The 20,837-nt window shown below is 49.3% G+C and overlaps 1 protein-coding gene across 5 annotated transcripts in view; it reads left to right on the top strand.

Annotated features, from left to right (window-relative positions):
• ASIC2 (acid sensing ion channel subunit 2) overlaps positions 1-20,837 on the top strand; it is a 514,654-nt gene that overhangs the window by 414,690 nt on the left and 79,127 nt on the right. The window contains exon 1 of one of the 5 annotated variants that reach the window (XM_040536493.1): positions 3,043-3,597. The exons of the other annotated variants lie outside the window; for them this stretch is intronic. Within the exon in view, the coding sequence (XP_040392427.1) occupies positions 3,058-3,597 (540 nt within the window). The 5' untranslated portion in view covers positions 3,043-3,057. Of the gene's footprint in view, positions 1-3,042; positions 3,598-20,837 lie in introns of those variants that run through there. 5 annotated transcript variants of the gene reach the window in all.

The raw sequence follows: 20,837 nt of genomic DNA, 5'->3' as shown, positions 1-20,837 counted from the left end.
CACTCAAAGGGTGCAGGTGGAAGAAAGCATTATGATTTACTTTACAGGGCTTTCAAAGCTTTTATTTAATCCTTTTTGTCTTAACCTGAGTAAATGTTTGAAGTGAAAATGAAGTTTCAAGAGGGCAATGCTTTTGGTTTAGAAAAACTTCAGATTATTTGTCTTTTCTGTATCTTTTGAGGGCATTCATGTTATGTCTTGGGGGAGAACAGCAAGATTCACCTGAAATGGTTCTCTGAATTTCTCCCATGCAGTTTTGTCTCCGTCCAAACTGTGGTGTTCAGCGGAAGTAGCAACCTCACCCTCCCAAAAAGGATAATTTAAAAAGTGACTCTTTGGCTAGTAAGCAACATATATAGGCTCCAGCTGTAGTATTCCTTCCATGCATTGAGTCCAATAGGCTTTGTAAGCTCCTATGGCTGGGTAAAGAAGCAACTGGGACTCACACGGGTGAATTGGTAATGGGAAAAAGAAATGGAAATGGTTTCTGAAGGATGTGTGGCTGGGCTGGGCACACCAGGCCAGCTGGTGCAGGCTTTGCTTTTTGTGGTCAGGTTTTGTCTTCAGAGAACTTCCGTGGGGAGTGTTTGAGTTTCAGCTCAGGGTGAGGTTGGTCTTGTTCATCCAACTCCTATCCACCATCGGCTTTCTCTTGTTTAAAAAAACGAATAATTAAAATTGCTTCTTTCTGATAAATAAAGCTGGGAATTTGAGTGGATATTTGGAGTGGGCACATATGAGGGAAGAAAGCAGTTTTTCACGCCGTCCAACTGTTGTGTCCTGTACATCCCCTTTTGCTAAGCTAGCCCCACCAAAAGAACAGGTACAAACAGGTACAAAAGGGGAAGAGGCTGGAAATAAGCAAGTGGACCAGGTCCAGGGCTGTGTCGTGTTTCTCCAGCCAGGCACAACCAACAGCCCAGGCACTGCCAGAGCACCTGGCACTGTTCAAGCCCCTCTGTGCTGCAAGGTAGTGGTAATGCTGCTGGAGAAGGGTTTATCTGAGGATGTTTATAGTCCGACACAAACCTTAGATTTGTGTCATTGTGTCGTGGGTAAAACAACCTCAGACTGCCTCATGGCAAAGGTGTTTGGATGTTTATTATCCTGTGAGTGAGCCAAGGGGAAAAGCTCCCACTGATTTCAACAAGCAGGAGGAAAAGGCTGAGATGCTTAACAGAAGCTACTCGAAGTCATGTCATAACAAACGCAGTCACTTCTGTCCCTTTTTCGTACCATTTCAGTTTAAGAAAGGTCATGGTCATCCTTCCAGATCTGAAAGGGATTTTGGACTTATGGGTAGGAGTTAAAAAAAAAAAAAAAAAAAAAAAAAAAAAAAAAGTAGGACTTGTGCAGGGCATGGACACAAGCACACGAAGAGCAGAGGCACTGAAAATTGTCCATGTTGTTGAGGCAGGAAAGCCGAGCCTGTGTCCGCATGCTTGTGAAAATCCCTGCTCCAGCAGCCCCAATGTGGGGACCCCCACATGAGATTGAGGCCCCTCGAGGACATTTTCCTGTGGCCCCAGGGCCAGGAGTGGCGTTTCTGGGAGGGCCCCACACCAAGGCACGGGAGCTGAACATTTTCAGCTCTTGCCACAGTGGAAGGAAACTCTGCGAAAGAGGCTGGGGCTGACCAGGCTGTGACGGCTCCATCTGTTGGGTAAAAATACGCAGCAGATCAAAATACAATGGAAAATGAATTCAGAGACAAAACATCAGAAGGGATTCGAAGCAGTTATCACCACTTAGAGCTTAATTGGGTACAATTATAGGAATGCTGCTTAGTACTATTCTAAATCTAAATGAAGGTAACAGCGAGCGGCTTTGAAGAGATCAGAACGAAGCAACCCCAGCGAGATGCCAAAATACATCCCAAGTGTCTGCTGTCTCCCCAAGGCATTGCAGACAGGGCTTTTGTGTGCACCTGTGTCCGATGTGGGGCGAAACAAGCCCTGTGCCCCCCCTGTGCTAGCTTCAGTAGGACACGGGCAAGTGGGGAGCAGGGACTGGGGAAGGGGGACCCCGAGATGCATTTCCCCATGCACTGTGGGAACGTGCATTTGCTTTTCTACGGGAAGCAAAAAGCAGCCCCCGAGCAACTGGCTCCTTTCCCCCAGCAGACGGCCGGTGCAAGCAGCAGGCAGCAAACCTCGCCTGTATTTCTAGAGGCTTTGCTTCAGCCCGTGATGTCATGTTTTCCCCCGGGGCTGCTGAAAATCGGAAAAACAAACTGTGGCGGGTGGAGGAGGTGGAGGAGGAGCAGGGAGGGAGGAACCCCTCCGAAGCCCGGCTAAGGCCGGTGGCGCTCGGGGGCTGCGAGTGGGGCCGCTCTCCCCGCTGCTCTGAGGGGGATAAATAGGGGGAGGAGGAGGGGGCTCCTCCGGTGAAGCGGGGCCGAGCACCCTCCCTCCGCCTCCCGAGCGCGCCTGGCGCCGAGTGGCGGGGCTGGCCGCCGCAGTCGCCCGGGAAGCGGGATTTGCTCCTGGGGGAAGCATCGCCCCCTCTTCTTCCTCTCCCTCCTCCTCCTCCTCCTCGTCGCGGAGGGCTTTTCCCAGCGGGGGCCCGGCCGAGGCGGCATGAGAGCCAACGGGGAGCGGCGGAGCGCGGCCGGGGGTCGGCGCTGAGCGGCGGAGCGGGGCTCGCCGGAGGCGCGGGGGGGGTCCCGCGGCTCGCGGAGGGGGGCACCGGCTGCTCCCGGAGCCCCACCGGAGCTCGGAGGTACCGGCGGGCGCCGACTCCCCCCCCCCGGCTCCGGGGAGCGGCGGCCGGCCGGGCTGCCCCCCGCGGGGAGCGGCGGCGGTGCGGGGGGGGGGCGACGGCGACAGCGACGACAGCAGCAGCAGCAGCAGCAGCGGGGCCCGGCATGCCGCGCTGCCGGAACTGCTGCCCGCCGCTGAGCTCGGGGCCGGCGCGGCGGCTTGCCCGCTGCGGCTCCCCCCGCCGCTCGGGGCCGCTGCCGGCCGCGGCGAGGGGAGCGGGGATGGAGCGGGGCTGCTCGCCCTGAGCCCCGGGCGGCGGCGGCGGCGGCGGCGGGGGAGGCGGCGGGGAGCGCCGATGGCGAGGGGGCGCCGGGCGCCGCCGTTGCGCAGCCGGCTGCACGGGCTGCGGCACATGTGCTCGCGGCGGGCGGCGCTGCCGCGGCGGGCGCTGTGGGTGCTCGCCTTCTGCACGGCGCTGGGGCTGCTCCTCTCCTGGTCCTCCAACCGCCTCCTGCACTGGCTCTCCTTCCCGTCGCACACCCAGGTGCGAAGCGAGTGGAGCCGCCAGCTGCTCTTCCCCGCCGTCACTCTGTGCAACAACAACCCGCTCCGCTTCCCCCGCCTCTCCAAGGGGGACCTGTACTACGCGGGGCACTGGTTGGGGTTGCTGCTGCCCAACCGCACGGCCCGGCCGCTGCTCACCGAGCTGCTGCGGGGCGACGAGGCGAGGTTGCGGTGGTTCGCCAAGCTGGCCGACTTTCGCCTCTTCCTGCCGCCCCGCCACTACGAGGGCATCAGCGCCGACTTCATGGACCGCCTGGGCCACCAGCTGGAGGACATGCTGCTGTCCTGCAAGTACCGCGGCGAGCTCTGCGGGCCCCACAACTTCTCCGCGGTGAGTGCGCCCCGGGATGCCCCCGGCTCCCCCTCGCCCCTCCGGGGCTCCCCCTCGGTGCGCTTTTTCCCCACGCCCGCGGGGCTGCGCGCTCTGCTTCCACGCCCTCCGTTGCACCGTTCCGCGGGGCTGCACGGAGGGAGGACGCTTGCGGGCTTGGCAGCGACGCAGGTGGGACACGGCTGCGAAATCTGTGCCGGGACACCGGTTCCCTGCACAGCCCCCCCGAACAGGGCAATGAATGGCAGCAGCGGCGGCGAAGTTCTCGTTGCAAACCCGGGTCAGAAACGCTCTGGCTCCGTGGCAGCTCTCTGCCCGGGAAGCTCCCTGATATTTATTTCCCCTCTGGAGCAAAGCTGCTGCTTTCTGTTTTAAAGGCTAACTTAGGCCATCAGCAGCGGGAAGTGGGGGCTCACTGCTGCTCTTTTTAATTTGGAAAAGAAAAAGCATGCTGCAGCTCTCTTGGATGCTTCAGTGACATTTTCCCTGTTGCTTCCAGCATAGTTGTATCTCAACTTTTTTCATCCCCAGCTGGGAAGCAAAGTTTCCTCAGGTGAACTTTGTCTGCAGATGCAGGCTGAGACTTAGCTCAGCTCTGTTATGTCGGGGGGGGGGGGGGGGGGGGGGGAGTGGGGCTGGCACCTGGGCCTGTTCTGGGGCAGCCCATGCTCACTTGGTGCCTGCTTCTTTGCTGCCCAGTGAATTTCTCCTGAGTTTCCCTGTGCAGCTGTGTGGAGTTGTGTGGTGTGATTTGTTTGGCAAATAATGAGCTACTAGTTGGAGCTGCTGCCTTTACCTTCCAGAAAGCCCTCGGGCCCTTGTGCATAAGGCAGGAGAATGCATGGGCGCTCTGCTGTAAGGTCAAACCCTGAAACTGAGTGCCATGCTTTGTGAGCCACCACCAGTATAATCTGCCTAAAAGATTCCTGCAGGGCTGTTTGCAAGTTGCAGGAGCTCTAAATGAGAGCTTGGACTGGACTCTTTTAGTGACCTTTTTAAAGTTTGTTGATAGCAGCTGGGCGTTCATTGTGCTGGAATATTCTGCTCTTCTTATCTCTACGGATAGCCAGGAGAGAGAGAGATGTGATTAAATACCCGTGCTGCTGTTAGTGCTGGTGTCTGGAGTGAGAGAACTAGTTTTGAGCTGTTGCTGCTCCACACGCAGGAGAGGAGTTGAAATTCCCTGCTCTGTAAGTGCTGCCTGAGACACATACCTGAAACCAAGAGTTGTCATCCCTTTGGACTTGTCACATCAGCCTCACCAGCTGCTAGATTGTGAAGGGATGGAGAGAGAAAATCCTTGTGGGATGATCTGAGCTTCTTGGGACTGTTGAGTTAGCATATCTTGCTGAAAAGATGAGCAGAAATGGCACACTTGTTAAAACTTAAAAATAAATAAAAAACATTGAGAAAAGCCCTTTCTAGCAGGACGAGTCTGCAAAGCAGTTCAGTGGCAGAAGGAAATTTGGGAATAGGCAGATATAGGCCCTATTGGAAGGCTGCCTTTCATTTTCAGTTCCCCCTTTCACAAGTGTGCTGATGTTTGTTTGGTGTCACAGGGCCCTAGCTGCAGGTTTTAATGAACTCGTGTTCCAAGTTGTAGTGAGCATGGAAGGGTGACTTTGAATCCTGTTACCCAAGAAACATGAAGCCTGGAGTGCTGTTTTGGCTTGGTATAGGTGAAAGGACAGTGGGGCACCTGCTGAACACAGGCTCTGTTTGATGTAGCTGGTTGCTAAATGCTCCGCAGGAGGACTGCTAAGCACTGTGATTGCTCACCATCCTGCACAGGTTGAAAAAGCTGCCTCTGGAGGCTGGGAGGGAAAGGCAGGGATTAGTGCCACCTCCCTGCTTTGCAACACGTCCTCCTTCCTCAGGGCTTTAGAGCAAAGAGCAGTGACCTCTACACTGTCCTTGAACGCAGGCTGAGGAGCTTCTCCACCCGTGGATCCCAAGCAGAGAGAAATACTTCTTGGGGAGATGTTAAAACAGCTTTTGTGAGCTCAGGGTGTCCAGAGAGCTCACTGCCCAGTGCACATTGTCTGCAACCAAAACTTGGGGTTTGGGGTTTGCTGCAAGGGTCAAGAGCTTGGCAGCCCCAAGCATCCCTTGGGGTCTGGGTTACCTGAGCTTCGGCTTCTCCTGAACTAGGAGGGACAGGAAACCTGTTTGGCTTGGATTGGGTACAGATGAGAAGAAAGCAGGTGAAAAAGATTAAATGCAAACTGAATAAATGACAGCGTGAAGGGTATTTTGCAGTTCTTATACCTGCTTGGATGCTCCAAAGAGGTTTTCTGCCTCAAAAAGAAGGTGAGATAATGTTTGTAGGGTTGTGACTTCCATTGGGTAAAAAGCAGAAGACCAAAACAGATGTGTTTTGGAGGAAACAAGTTCTCCCTTAGATCTGAAGCAGAAAAAAAGGTTCTGCATGAAAGTTGGTCCTTTTTTTTTTTTTCTTTGCAACTCCCTTAGTGCATCTCATGCAAGAGATTACCTCTCCTTTCAAGCTTGCTTTGTGTATCATCAGGCTAGTGTGGCAACCGTGCTTCTAAAACAAACAAAAAAAGGGTTACATGAGAATAAACACAGCAAAAACAATGCATGGGGGTCGATTTGTTGCTTTTCCCAATATACGTGACTGGGGGGGGGGGGGTTGCTTTGATTTGTGGAGCTTGATGCTGCAGGACAGATGGTAAAAATTAGTCGCATTGAGCTTAGTTACAAGCACTCACTTCTGACTTATTCTCCTGCCTGTGCAAGCTGGCTTTTTTTGGCCACGTGCAGCGTTAGGCAGCCAGGGTGAGGGGATGAGGCGGGTTGTGTAGGGGCAAGATGAGGTCTTGTGCCCCTTGGTCGGTGAGGGGGTCTCTCGTTTCCACACCTGGAGCTACAAACTTGGCTGTTACGTGAGGAAATGGGCACACAAGTGCTCAGCTCCCACCCTAAGAGGCTTTAAGGGAAGCAGCTGTTGAGCAGTTAGCGTCCTTCAGAAACTTATTCCAATCTGTAATATAAAACTGTCAGGACTGGGCGATTTAATGATTAAAGATGGTGTTTGCTTTCCTGTGCGGGAATGGCCCTATCTATCTGTAACTGGGTATCAGGATTAAGTGGACAAAAGCTTTGCTCTGCATCACTCGAATTTGGGTGTTGATTTATATTGCTGAGCTTTCTTTTGTTTCCAAAATATTTATCTTGGTTGTCCTGCCCTGTGTGTATTGATTTCTTTTTGTCTTTGTCTTTTGTTTCTTTTTTCTTTTTTTGTGGGAAAGTTTCTAGCACACCACATGGGCTGGGATTTATGCGCTAATTGCCTCATCCTGATTTAAGAACTTCCAGGATAAAACTTGTCACCTTGCCTGCCCGTTGCAAGGGGACGTGGTGTGGTCTGCACGGAGGGCAGCTGACTTTGCTCTCAGCTCTGCCTGCAGCTCTGTGAAGGCTCTGATTTATGGGGCAGCTTTGAAGGCTTTGTGGTCAATACCCGTTAGTGGTTTTTATTTGCTCGCTGTTTAGTTTTGAATTGCTTTTGTTTATTCCCAGAACAGGGACTTCATGGGATAATCATTGTATGGAGCCCTGGGTGCTGCTTTCTTGCAGGTCTGCACGTTTTTAAAAATACTCCTCTGCCCAAAGAATGCTGTTGTATGGCCTTTTGTTTTGATGTTTTCCCACCAGATGATCAGCCATGTCCAGCGTGAAGCTGATGTTCATCAAACTAAATTAATGAGGCTGCAGTGCTGGGTTTGCATCGGGCTGTGCTGTGGCTGCGGGCGGTTACTGGCACGTCTCCACTGTGAGCTCAGAGCATCTGCCAGCCCCGGGGCTCACACTGCTGTAGCCAGTGGCACAGTAACTTTAGCACGTGTGTGTGGTTTGCTTCGCCTGGGGATTTTGCTCACTGTACTACGAACTGTTTTACCCAGTCCCTTTTAGACTGCTATTCTGCTAGGTTTTATTTTTTTTCATGCCAGTTCCAAACATAACTTAAATCTGGCTTGCTGTCCCTTTTGGAAGGGAAGCGGGCTGCCTTTAATTATGCTGATGTGGGGCTGAAGCTTTAAATATGTTCCTGATTTGTATGGGTGCCATTGAAGGGACAATGTGTGGAGCCAGTTGGATTCAGTCTTGCTCATTAAAGCAGCAGTGCCAAGTCCACGCTCTCCCTCCTCACCAGACTGCAGTGACATCAAGTAATATTACTAGTTTTGTGTTAGTTAGCATGAAAGGATCCAAAGAGAAATTAGGGCTGAGCTGTGCTAGGTGCTGCCCAAGTACAGCAAGCAACGATGCTTGCTGCGAAAGATGGGATGGCTCCAAAGAGAGATTTGAGGAGATTTAGTGTAATCTTGGGTCTGCTTTTCCCTGCACGAAAGTCAGATATTCCTGCTTTTCTGCAGAGTTGGTTGTTGAGCTGAGACTTAGGACTGTGATTGGGCTGGGGAATAAAAATTGAAATGAGCTGGCTCGGCAGAATGGTCAACTGGGGAATGGGATATGCGTTTTGGTGTTGGTCTCCGCAAGGAGGAGGTGAACCTCTGCTCCCTGAAAGCGCTTCCCTGTTGGGCTCTCATCTCCCACATGCTTTGAGGTCGCCTCCCAGTTCCTGGGTTCTGGCTGGGTGGGAGATGGGTGCTGAGCTGCTGAAAAAGAGGGGAAGAGACCAAGGAGCATCACCTGGTTGGTGCTGTGCTGTGCAGGGTGAGCGCTTTGAGAGTGGGTGTGCTCTGGGCACTTCAAGAGCTCCTGAATAAATCCACAGAGTGAGAAGAGCTGGGCAGGGCAGCATGCATGGCCTGGGCTCTGGGCTTGTTCTCTCGTCTTATTTCATTTGGGAGCTTTCGTCAGGAGCTTGATGCTTGTGGAGAACCAGCTCCTTCAGAGGTAGCCAGCAGCTCTGCAAAGCATTTTATTATCACAGATGTAGGACTCTGAAATGGGATGTTGCTGGAATGTGGGTACCCAAGTCCTTTTTATTATTATTGTGGGGGTTTCTGTTTGTTTGTGGTTTTTTTTGCTTTGTCTTTCTTCAGCAGATAGCCTAATTTTTCTTGTCTCCTTGGATTAATAGACTACAGCAGATGACAAATGTCACCTTAGTGCTGCAGCTGAGTTTGTACCGGCTTTTTTCCCTGCTGCTGGGTGGAGGGATGGCAACGGGTTGAGTGAGAGAGGCAGCAGAAAGGAGGATGTGAGCAGAGGAGCTCACGAAGGAGTTAAGATGCCCAGCCACTGGTGCAGGGAGCAATCAGCCAGAGCGTGGTGGAACAAGCAGAGCTTGGCTCTGCAGTGCCACAAGTTGGTGCAAAGGAGTTCCCATTTTCCTTGCTATTTGCAGTTCCTGGAGTTGAAATTAGCCCTTTGATGCGCTAATCTTCATCAGCGTGGCTGTCTGCCAAAGTGCCTTGTGCTTCTTGGCATGTGGCATGGGGAAGGTGCTTGTTTTGTTCCAGCCAGAGCTGGCCCTCCTTCCCCATTCCAGCTTTCAGGAGGACGTGGGTTAAATAAAGCTGAAAGTCAGACCTCCCATCTCCCGGGGCACTTGGTTTGAGTTTCTTTTAATGGTATTATGTTAGAACTTATCATGAGACGGAACACTCAGAAAAGGTTTCTTTTTGGTGTCATTTTCTTGGCTTTTCATCTTTTCCGTAGGTGTAGACTGTATAGTCAAAGCAGAACTCTTTGATAATTTCCCACAGTACGTTCCCATTGGAAAGTGCAGATTCTTTGAAAACTCTTCTCTTGGAATGTTTTTAGAAGTTTTTACTGGACCATGTTTCAGATAGAGATGTTACCGGTGCCTTTCTACACAGTGCACAACAGCATCCTCACAGCGATGAGGAAGATAATATGCAATTGCAGCACAATTGTATTTTGTTCACCTTCTATCTCTGGAGCATCTCCTTGAAAGAGAAAAATACAGATTGAGGAGAGCATGCAAGACAGCAGCAATAAAAGAGGTATGACTGCAGGGTTTGATTTACGAGGAAAGACAAACAGAGCTGGGTAAGTTGTCCAAGCCAAGGATGGCCATGATAGCTGAATGTGCCTCTTTGAGGAGGTTGCCTCTAATGAGGATGTGTTTGGGATGGAGCAGAGAAACACTGACCGAGCTGAAGAGAAGATTCAGGGGTGAGGGTGGATAAAAACTTGCCTAATTGGTCTTCTGCCAGAGACAAGCTATCAAGAACAGACTGTGGGAACAATCCTTTACTGTCTTGCGGATAATCAATTTGGCCTGGTAAAGCTTCTCTGACTCTCGCCTATTTATTTTTTTATTTGAAAAATGACATTGGGTTTTAAAGGCTGGCATAAAACTGATTTGAGGAATGTGCCTCGTTGCTGGGTCAGCGCTAATGTCCTCGAGCTCCATCAATACGCCACGCTGGGAAGGCTGCGGTGGAATTTGTCAGGCAGATGTGGAGGTGCGCTGCCCGGGCTCCTGTCTGAGCTCTTCAGCTGGGCAGGGTGAGGCTGCTTGGGGCAGCTGGGAGATGTGCTCTGCCTGGCTAATTTAGGAGAAAATAGGAGGTTTGTGATATTTTGTGGCTTCACAGCCCCTCGGTGTTTTTCTCTGGGTAGCAGTGCATCTCAAGAACTTGCTGTGGAGGATGTCTTTGAGGGTTAAATGCCATTCTGGGGTGGAGGCTGTGTTTCAGTCGCTTTTTCTCTTGGTCTGAGGCCAGAAGCTCTGGCCTGCAGCAGGAGGAGGCCTTGGCGTTGGGGTTCCTTGTAGGCGGTCAGCACAGATGTGCCGTGGGCTGAGCGCTGGGAAGGAGAGATGCAATTGCACCTTTTTGGCCAATTTGGGGATATTTTGACTTTATTTTGAATATATTGAACTTGGGAAGCAAAGGCAGTGCTTTTGCTGCCATATCCTCCTGAATGCTTTGCCAGCCGTGCCTCCAGGCTTCTTGATGTGGCTCCAGGTGCAAGCAACTGCTTAAGCTTTGGGCACTGATAGGTTTTAAGATGGCCTGGGCAAGTGCTTGTGGTGAAACTATGGGGACTTATTTCAGAGAGGAAGGGAACAGACCTGCTCAGTGGGGAGATCCTTCAGCTAAGGTCTTCCCACTACCAGCATGCAACTTCTGAGCTTATTCCAGTTTCTGGTCCTATTTTGTCCCTGGCTGGAGTGTAGGACTGAAACCCTCTGTTCTGGATGCATAGACATGGTGTTTGTTGAGAGGAGAGACAAGTGCATCTGAAGAGGGGAATCAGACCGCAGAAACAAAGGAGGGTTTTTGGCAGGGCTTTTCAGTGCCTTTTTTTTTTTCCCCAGATGCATTTTTGTTTTTCATTTATGCCAAAGCCATCAGTCAGGAAATGAAATACCTGTTAGTTGCATGCTAAACATGTAATCATCAACATAGGTTTGGTTTAGTTATATAATAGTTTCCAAATAATTGCTTACTGCCCTACAGCAGAATTAATATAATTAGGGGCATAATTGCAGTTACCTACCACTCAGGGATTCTGCTAAGGCTTAATTAATATTTGCAAATTGCTTCAGGATCCTCCGACCATCTACTGATATGTACAGAATGCAAAGAATAATAATTCTTGTGTTATGTAGGCATGGAAGCAAAATGGTGTGGGGAGGTTAAATAAATACAGTGGAAATCCAGGGCCGCAGGAAGGGAACAAGTCAGACATGGGCTCCCTGCTGCCCCCATGCCTTTGTGAGATGCTGAGAGAGTTTCCTTAATGAAAAGGGCCATAGGGAGACTGTTATCCCCTGAGGGCTGCCATGGTTTGTCCTTGCCTCTGGGTGCAGCTGAGGGTAAAGCCATTTATCCTGAGCCTCCTGGGCCTTGTTTCTTATTGCAGGGATGGAGATTGCCATGGGCACAGGTGGGGCCATGGAAATCCCACTTGTAATGGATTGCACATGCTTTAAAAAAAAAAAAGCTAACTGAAAAGAATCTAACTAAATCTAAAAACTAATCTAAAAAAGTCTAACTGCTGGCCTCAAAAAGCTTAAAAACACAGTCAGGCTTGGCCAGGGCTTAGCAAGGGGGATGCTTCTTCATGCTTTGCTTCCCTCTGCCTATTTGTTTGATAGCAATTCCTTTATTTTTTTTTCCCCTTGCATTTCTTCTCTTTTTCCCCTTTGCAGTTTTTATCACTCGTTTATCCTTTTTTCTAACTTCCTTTTCTCCATAATTCTCTCTCTTTGTATGCTATTCTGCAACCCGTGAATCTGCTGTGGCTGGGAGTACGTCTTCTCCACACTTTTCTTCTATCTTTTTGGAACATCAGGAACCCTATTGTTGCAAAACTCGGTGCTATTGCAGCTGATTCATTTCTCTCTTAGGCAGTTCTGGGAATTCTTCTCTGTGTTTTATCATCACCCCGAGCGCTGTAATTTCATGCAGTGGGAACAGGTATTTGTAATTTGTTTTTGATTGTTCCACTCCCCTCTCCCCAATTTTGTAATTTACTTCTGAAAGAAAGAAAAACTCAAAGCATCCTTCTCAACACCCTTGAGCTTTAATTTTTTCAATAATAAAGTGTGAACATAAATTAAGAACTCGAGCTGTTACTAATCTTATGACCACACTCGTTCACACAGTGATTTTCATATGTTATATTAAATCAAGAAGAATGGCCTATTATAATATAATTAGCTGTGATTCACAAGCAGGAATTACTGTTGCCAGTGTGGGAGAAAAGTTGCATAATATGACTGGAAAAGATTGAAACCTTTGTGGTTTGGTTTTTTTCTTTTTGCCTTTGAAAAGCATCTCAGCAGCTGGAATGAAGGGGAATCCATGATAGGGAATTCACTATGGATTTTGTAATAAATTTATGTAATGAACGAAAGTGTCTCATTTAGGGCATGTAAATTTTCATATGCTCCCAACATGTGTTACTGACAGAAATAAATAACCTCATCCTGTGGCTTTATTAAACTTAATGCATCAGTGCTTCCCAGCCCACTCTTGCGGAAGGACCCCAATCTGTCTGAGCACTGAGCAGGAGCAAAAGCAAGAGCAACTGGACCTTAGAGCTACTCCTTTAGCTACAAACCACTTTAAAGACTGCATAAATTTGAGAGTTCGGTTTGTGTGTTTGTTTTTTGTCATCATTTGGAGAAACAGGGAGACTGAGCAGCACCTCCCTCTGGCTTGAGCAGGCTCACTGGAAGCATCTCCCTGGGCAGTGCTGGCAGCCTGCTCTGGGTTTGGTTTCTGTGGTCTCTTAGAGGTCTTGCTGCTTGCAGCTGTGGATCCTACACAGTGTTCCTTATGGAGGATACTTCAGGTTTTGTCCAATGTCACATGGAACTGGTGCATGAGGTCCTCTGGGTTCTGACCAGGACTTTTGCTTTTTAAAGTCTTATTCCACCAAAAAGTCTTCATCTTTCTCCATCCAGGTGGCAACGTCACTGAGAGTTACTTTGAATAGGTTGTTGGTGTTTTGCATCTCTTGTTTTCAAATGAGACGTTTGTAAACTTCCTTCTGCATGTGAGGAGAAACCCTCACGCTGTTCTGTAACCAGGCGGTGGGAAGAGATGGAGTTATCTCAAACTTTGCCCGAGGGCCAATGCAGTGACCCAAATACCCAGGAAAGCAGGTCTGCAATCACTTGCAAAATTACAAGTGAAATTTAAGTGAACTTCTCCCACCAGTGCTTTCTTAAGGTGCTGGGAGGGAAGAAACTGCTTATGCAGAGGATAAGCCTGCCTGGTCGTGAGGGTGAGTATGAAATAAGCAATGTGGATTATTATCGGAATGTGCAGACAGCAAAAGCACTGATGTACTTGTGTTCAAATGGGAAGTAAGACCCGTTGTTTTTCTAAATCCAAGTGTTTCACGCTGTTGGGGCTCTGTTTATTTTCTTAGCAGAACCTCAGAACTTTTGGGGGGAAGAACAAAGATAATGAACGAAGCTGATTTATGCAAAACTCCACTTTTCCTTATCTATGAAAATGTGCTGGGGCTGGCGGTGAAAGGGTACAAAATAAAACCTCATCTTCCCCCTGGTACGTCAGTACTGGCTCACCTGGCCAATAGTGGCTCTTCCAGGAAGGGCTCCATCCCTTGGGATCTTCAAAGCTCGTGGCTGCTTTCTCTTCCCTGCTTGCCCTGTGCCTGGGCTTGTGGTGGGCAGATTTACTGTTTTGGTTTGCACCTCACCTTGGGAAGTGCCCCCAGTTCAAGAGCTGGGGGAAAAGGGGGTCCCCTTCTTGCGGCTGGGAGGCAGGGAGATGGCCTATGGGAAAGGGCGAGGACACTTCTACCATGTCGTGGGGATTTGTAGCTCCCTGCTAAATTTAGTGGAAACAACCATGTGCCTCCAAAAGCAATGGAAAACCAGGCAGACAGCTCCATGGTTTTGCTGTACTGCAGCAGGAAAGCAGCCTGGAAGGCTCTCTAGAAGACATCAGGGGACATCCCCCAGGTGGCCACAGCTTTCTTACAAGAGTTTTGTACTTGCAGTGGGACTTCTCTAAGGGATTAAAGGGTCTCTGTTCCCTGTGCTCCCACCTCCTGGCATAAGGTGTGGATGTATGTGTGCGGTTCAGGGTGGCCTTGGGGGTGCTCCGCTTGTGCTACCCTGATGCCCGTAGCCATGAGTGGTTATCAAGCATCTACTGGGCTCTTAAACCAGTTTCTGCTCAGCTGAATGCATCACTGATCTAAAAACACAGAAAATCATTTCTTCCAGGAATATATTTTCAACATAAGGTATCACCCTGCCTTGAGGTATTCACTGCAAAACAATACTTAAAATATTTACTGCATACGGTGACAAATTCAGACATTGTGTGCACATAATGCCAGATACCTAAACCACCATAAAATCAACACACTCCATAATATCAAGCACATCAATCATTCTGTTTCTAATAATGTCTGCATCTGTATATTTCCTCTGTCAAAGCCTCCCACAAGTCTCCGATGACTTATTGCACCCAGGGCTGCATCTGGGTGCGGTGCTATGAGTTCTATTAACAGCAGCAACGCTCACTCTCATGCATCCAGCAACATATTTCAACTGAGTAAGCAGCCATGGAGGGAGAGTTAGGCTGAGGTGAGCCATGCATGCAAAGCTGATGGTTTTCTTCTGAAAAAATACATTTTTTTTTTCTTTGCAAGTTATGCTTCCTCTTCTCTCCCTGTGCTGAACGTAGTTCTGCTTTCTCTTATGTTCTCCCTGCATTCAGGATTATCAATTTCCAGATGTGGTCAGAAGCGGTAATTATATGTTGTTCCTGCCCTTTCTGCTCTCAGACCCCTCTTTCTCCCTCCGTGCTGGGGTTGGGGACACAAATGTCCCCAACCTTTTAATGAGATAATGGACCCTTGCTTCACAGGGGTGGCTTTGTGGCTGTAGGAGGCCATTTACATGTCATGCTTTCTGCTTGCTCCTCTCTCATTAAATAATTAAAATACAATTTCCAGGCTTTAAAAGTATGATCTTCCTGACTCTAAAATCATGTGTTTTCATGGTGCTGGAGGGCAGAGTCTTTGTCATGGCTTTATTGCTAGGCAAGCGGAGCAAGGAGAGAGACGGGCAGATGGATGCTCCTGCCTTGCTTGGCAGGCACCTTCCTACCTCACGAGCTCCCGGCCTGCTCCTGCACCTCTGACTTGGAGAAGATCCCCCCCCCCCTTACTGCTCTGCATCACTGCAGGTGCCTTTCCCTGGCTCCCCATCTCCTTTTCACCCCTTTCCTACTGTTCTTGCTGCCTTTGTTGCCTTTTGTCCTGTTCCCATTGATGCATACAGGTTTTCCGGTCAGTTCTTGGGCATCCTCCTGCACTGCCCGCATCCAACCCGCTCCGCTCTGCTGCCTGAGCAGGATTTGCAGCATGGTACTGAACACAGACCTTTTTGACTGAGTGCTGCTATGCTCTAGGAAGTCCTTTGCCTTTGATTTCCCAAGCGGTGGGCAGTTCACCAGCACCTGTGTTGATTCACCTACCTTCCTGGTCAACCTGCCTGCATATTTTTGTGCTAAATTAAAGCATCTGTGGCTCATAATGTTCTGGAGGTGGCATTAACCTGTGAGTCAGGGCTCAGGAACCTCACACAATGCCCTTCTCTTGCTATGTGTAAATTAGGGGTGATGGCAATGCCTTGTGCTATGGGAGATTTAATCCCTCTGAACTAATCCTTCATTATAAGGCTGTTGTGTTGGCCGTGCGGTGGAGTTACGGGTCCATCTTCCCCACGCCTTACCTTTCCCAAGGCTGAGGAGGTGAATTTGGAGCAACTCCTGGATTCGAGATCTCCCACTTCTTGGGAAAGATAAAGCAGATCTGGGAACAAGGCACAACCACAGAAATTGCAGGTTTGGGGGCGTTACACAGGCTGGCACACTGCATAGAAGCAACTCAGGTGCAGTTGTTGCATATTGGCACAGCAACGGGTGTTGTTACATATGAAAACACACCAAATGGTTTTGCAGAAAAGAATCCTGATACTTAGCTGAAGGTTAGGAAAAAATATCATTTTCAGAAGGTTAAAGGCTCTCTTGAATTCTTATGTTTTGCCTTCTGGCTTGGGCAGTGCTAGAGATGAGATTTCCAAGCTTTCCTTTCTGACTCTGAGGATTAGGCACTTTGATTTAAAAGAATCCCAAAACAGAGGTTTTCATAGGCATCCTGAGTGCTTGCCTTTAAACACCAAGTACTGTGAGATTACTCAGTCCAAGAACATGGCCTTGGGTGAGTTTATGATCTCTGAATGCATTGTTAATGTGGCCAACAACACTGGTTTCAGGGCTGGAGATGAGAAGTGTAGGAGTTAGTAAGAAATATTTTGTTCTTTTTAATGTCCCAATAGGATCTGCCAAGGTGTTGTGTTTTTTTGTTTTGTCTCACAAAAAGGGAAGCAGTGTGCATTTGATAAGCTAATCTGTTACGACAACCCTCCTGGTGCTGGAAACATCTGGAGAGGTTTGCAGACAGGCAGACAAGAAGTGCAGAAAGATGCCAAGGGCTGGGGAAGAGTTTTGAGTTTGTGGTAGGTGCCCAAGGCGAGGTGGGCGGTGGGACTTGTGCTATCCAAACATTAAAAATAGTGCACGATACACTCCTCTTTGCATTTCTTAGCGTGGCTGAGTCATCAGTCTGCCTTTTTATTAGCATCTCAGGCACCACTGTTTTGGGGATCTTCCTCGTTGGCTTGTTTTCCTGTTTTGGGTGGCAGTTGTGATGTGGGGAAGGTGCTGGTGAGACATGCCTGAGTCCCCATGTTCCTGGATCCAGTGGTGGAGAGGAGGCTCAGAAAAGGAAAGGCTTTTCTGCACGGTGCCCTTACACATCGTAACAGTTAATATATAAAGGTGAAATGGAAAATGATCCCCTGCCTCAAAAAGGTAATTCAACTTTGTGTGATACATAGGGAAAGAAACAGAGAGGCCCCTACAGAGTCTTTCATCCCCTCCTAAATAAGTTCAAGGACAAGGGGAGGTGGGGCCTTTCTATAACCTCCCGAAGGGGACTGCGGCTCTTCCTTGCCTGCATCTCTGCAAGAGCAGTTGGAATTTGGCTGAGCTCTCACAGAATCATAGAATATCCCGAGTTGGAAGGGACCCACAAGGATCATCAAGTCCAACTCCTGGCACCACACAGGTCTACCCCAAAATTCAGACCATGTGACTAAGTGCACAGTCCAAACGCTTCTTAAACTCTGACAGGCTTGGTGCAGTGACTCCTTCCCTGGGGAGCCTGTTCCAGTGGGCGACCACCCTCTCAGTGAAGAACCTCTTCCTGATATCCAGCCTGAACCTCCCCTGCTGCAGCTTGACACCATTCCCTTGGGTCCTATCACTGGTGACTAAAGAGAATAGATCGGCGCCTGCCCCTCCACTCCCCTTCGTGAGGAAGCTGTAGGCCGTGATGAGCTCTCCCCTCAGCCTCCTCTTTTCCAGGCTGAACAGGCCAAGTGACCTCAGCTGCTCCTCATATGTCTTCCCCTCTAGGCCCTTCACCATCTTCGTAGCCCTTCTCTGGACACTCTCCAACAGTTTCACATCCTTTTTGTACTGTGGTGCCCAGAGCTGCACACAGTGCTTGAGGTGAGGCCGCACCAGCACAGAGCAGAGTGGGACAGTCCCTTCTGTCAACCGACTAGCAATGCCGTGCTCGATGCACCCCAGGGTACGGCTGGCCCTCCTGGCTGCCAGGGCACACTGCTGGCTCATGTTCAACTTGCTGTCATGAACCCCACCCTTTTCCACTGTCACCTCTTGGCTATTTATTTTGGTCTATCCTCCCACATGCCTGGTGATAGGACAAGGGAGAATGGGCTAAAGTTGTGGCAGGGGAGGTTTAGGTTGGGTATTAGGAAAAACTTCTTTACTGAAAGGGTTGTTAGGCATTGGAATGGACTGCCCAGGGAAGTGGCTGAGTCACCATCCCTGGAGGTCTTTAAAAGACGTTTAGATGTTGCGTTTAGTGATATGGTTTGGTGGAGAAGACTTGTTAGTGTTAGGTCAGAGGTTGGACTAGGTGGTCTTGGAGGTCTCTTCCAACCTAGATGATTGTGATCTTTCCTTTCCATGTTTCAGCTCTTTGCATAAAACCAGAGGTGCACACAGACAGTTCCAGCTGCAGCCTTGAGTAAGGATGTGAATATTGGTTCTTCTGGAGCTGGGTGCAGAGCTGGTGGGTGCGTAGGGTTAGTGCAAATGAGTGAGTCACCAAAAGTCCTGCTTGGAAAGCAGAAGGGCGGGACCGAGGGTGCCATTGACTTCTTGGAGATGTTCACCACCTGCAGCTGATGGAGATCTCAGCCCTGATCTGAGTATCCCAGGGCAGTGTGAAAAGAGGGTGGATTTCGGAAAAAAGGGTATTTAGGGGGAAGAAAAAGAGAAAGAAAATGAGAAAGAAAACATGATAGCAGCTTTGCAACATAGAAGTGCCCTGGAATGACAGCACAGGTTGTGCAAGGTGAAGGGGAATGAGCTCGAGAGGGCTTCCATCTGTATAGTCGCTGCGCTTGGAGATTTTTGTAGCCTACTAACCCCAAATGCTTAATATGTCATTTCTACAAAGACGATTGTAAGAAGGTGAAACAAAAAGCACTAGAACAGATCTTTGGTCTCTTAAATCCATTATTAGTGGCAGCAACCCTGGCTGCAGCACTACCGTGAGGGATGCTCTATGGTGAGGGCTGGATGGGGATGCTCTCCAGAAGCATGGATGAAACTACCAGAAGGGTTACATGAATAAATAGAGGAAAAAAAAAAGTAAGAATAAATAAATCAGAAATTCCCTATGGGTGACTCTGGAGGAATCAGCCTTCTAGAGCAGGTGCAGTTTTCTTCTGTACAGCCAGGCACACAAGCCCAAACAACTTCCCATGGGAAATCCTGCATTTTGTTTTGGTTTACCTCCACTTTTTTGAAGTGGTTTTGCTTCTTCGTCTTCCGTTGCCTGCCTCTCTTGTTAAAGATGGGCACCCAGAGGAGATGAAGGGATGACTTAACCACTGGTGCTAACCACGTGAGCCCTTATGCTGTGCTAAGACAGGTTATTAGTGGGACTGCTGACTTTAGGTCTTAAAAAGCCCAGCACCTAGAGGGGTGCTCGGGTCTCCACTCCTAATTTTCCCATCTGAAGCATCACAGTCTCTCTTCACCTCGCTGCTGGATGGACTCGAGCACAGAGGTTTGACCTCTGTCAGGGAACAAGTAACAATTGCAAATGGGTGTGAGATGCCTCAAAAATGGTGGTTTCCCAGCAACTAAACAGCAGAGTGAGAAAAAATACTTGATATCTGGCAACCTGTTTGTTTTAGAAGTGCTTTCTGAGACATCAGGGCTTGTTAGCATGAGTCTGACACTTGCTCAGTTTTCATCTTGCTCTCCTTTGGATTTGTAAATGTCATGCCCTTTTTGATGTTAGACATCGAGGAAATAGGTTCCTGTGTGCAGATTTGGGCACCCCGGTCGGAGTCGGGGGACGCAGCCCGCCTGTTGCAAGTTGATTGCATTATGCATGGAGCTCACTTGCTAATTGCTTATCTTTTAAATGTAAAAAGCAGCAGCAACTGAATAATGGGTGGAAGAAAAGCTCATACACAATAAGGCTAAAGCTCATCATGATGAAAACATGCTGCTATTTTGAAAGAAAATCAGAAGTAGGCTGCGATGTGCAGTGGGTTAGCTTTGCACTGCCTCTTGAGAAAGTTGTTCGGAAGCTCTGGATGTCAGCGATGCAGAATTAGTGCATCTACAGTGCTTTAAAAATGGCTTTATTTAGTGTTGCACCAGCATTGGTGTGGAAGTCCTTGAAGCAGCATATTTTGCTGCCCCTGTTGCATGGACTGGAGAGAGCTGAGAGGTGCAGGGCTTGTTGGAGAGGTTCAAAAGATGAGCAAAACCCAGCTCGAAGTGAGCAGCAAGCTGGTTTCATTGCAGGCTTGCAAAATCCTGGTTGAATAAGTGTTGTAAAACCAAGCCCTTGAGGGAACGCTCATAAACTTTGCAAAACAAATTGCTTGTGATGTGATAAAGTAAGTGAATATTTAGCTGCTCGTGAACTTTAACAATGGATCAGGAAAAGCTTTGGGGTCTCTTTCCCGTGTGGTGCAGGCAGCAAGGTTTGCACAAGGGCTTTAGCTCTGGCTTGGGGTGATGAGTTGTAGATTTATTCACAGTTTTCTGTTGTGTTCTCCGTCCTGGATTTCTTTAGTACCTGGAGATGGAGGAGCTGCTGCAGGGCTCCGTCTCGCCCTACTTGCATCCTGCACTTGAGCATGGGCTTGAAGCCCAGCTCCCCTGGGACCATTCTGCAGTGCCAAGCTGCAGGAGGGAGGGTGGAAAGGGACCCCAAGGTCCTTACACGGCACCCATGGGCACACTTACCCCAAGTGGGGACAGCCCAGTGCTTGGGTGGCTGCTACCTCGCGGCCCTCCTGCTGCTGGCCATAGCAGAGGGTGCATGGGGGGGGCCTGATGTCCAGCATGACTCAGAGCGAAGCAATCAGCAAAGAAATGCAAATACTTCAAGCAGAAGGAGCTATATGTCAAACATCAGCCAGGATCAAGCAATTCCTCTATTTTCTGGCCAAACTGGAGTAGCTCTGGAGCGAGCCTGACTCATGCAACCTGCATCCAAAGCAGCAGCTTTCCACCAACCCCCACGTCCCCTTGTTTTTACAGCAAAGTGCCCTTGCCAACATCTGCTTTCCCTTCCTTACCTGTGCTCCCAGATGCCAGTGTGTGTGTTCGCAGCAAGCAGCTGGGCTCAGATCACGCATCCTCCATCTCCCCCTG

This window comes from Cygnus olor, chromosome 25, assembly GCF_009769625.2.
Source record: "Cygnus olor isolate bCygOlo1 chromosome 25, bCygOlo1.pri.v2, whole genome shotgun sequence".
Classification (NCBI taxonomy): Eukaryota; Metazoa; Chordata; class Aves; order Anseriformes; family Anatidae; genus Cygnus; species Cygnus olor.
Note: the sequence above shows the minus strand (reverse complement) of the source record. Positions and strands in the feature narration are given on the sequence as shown.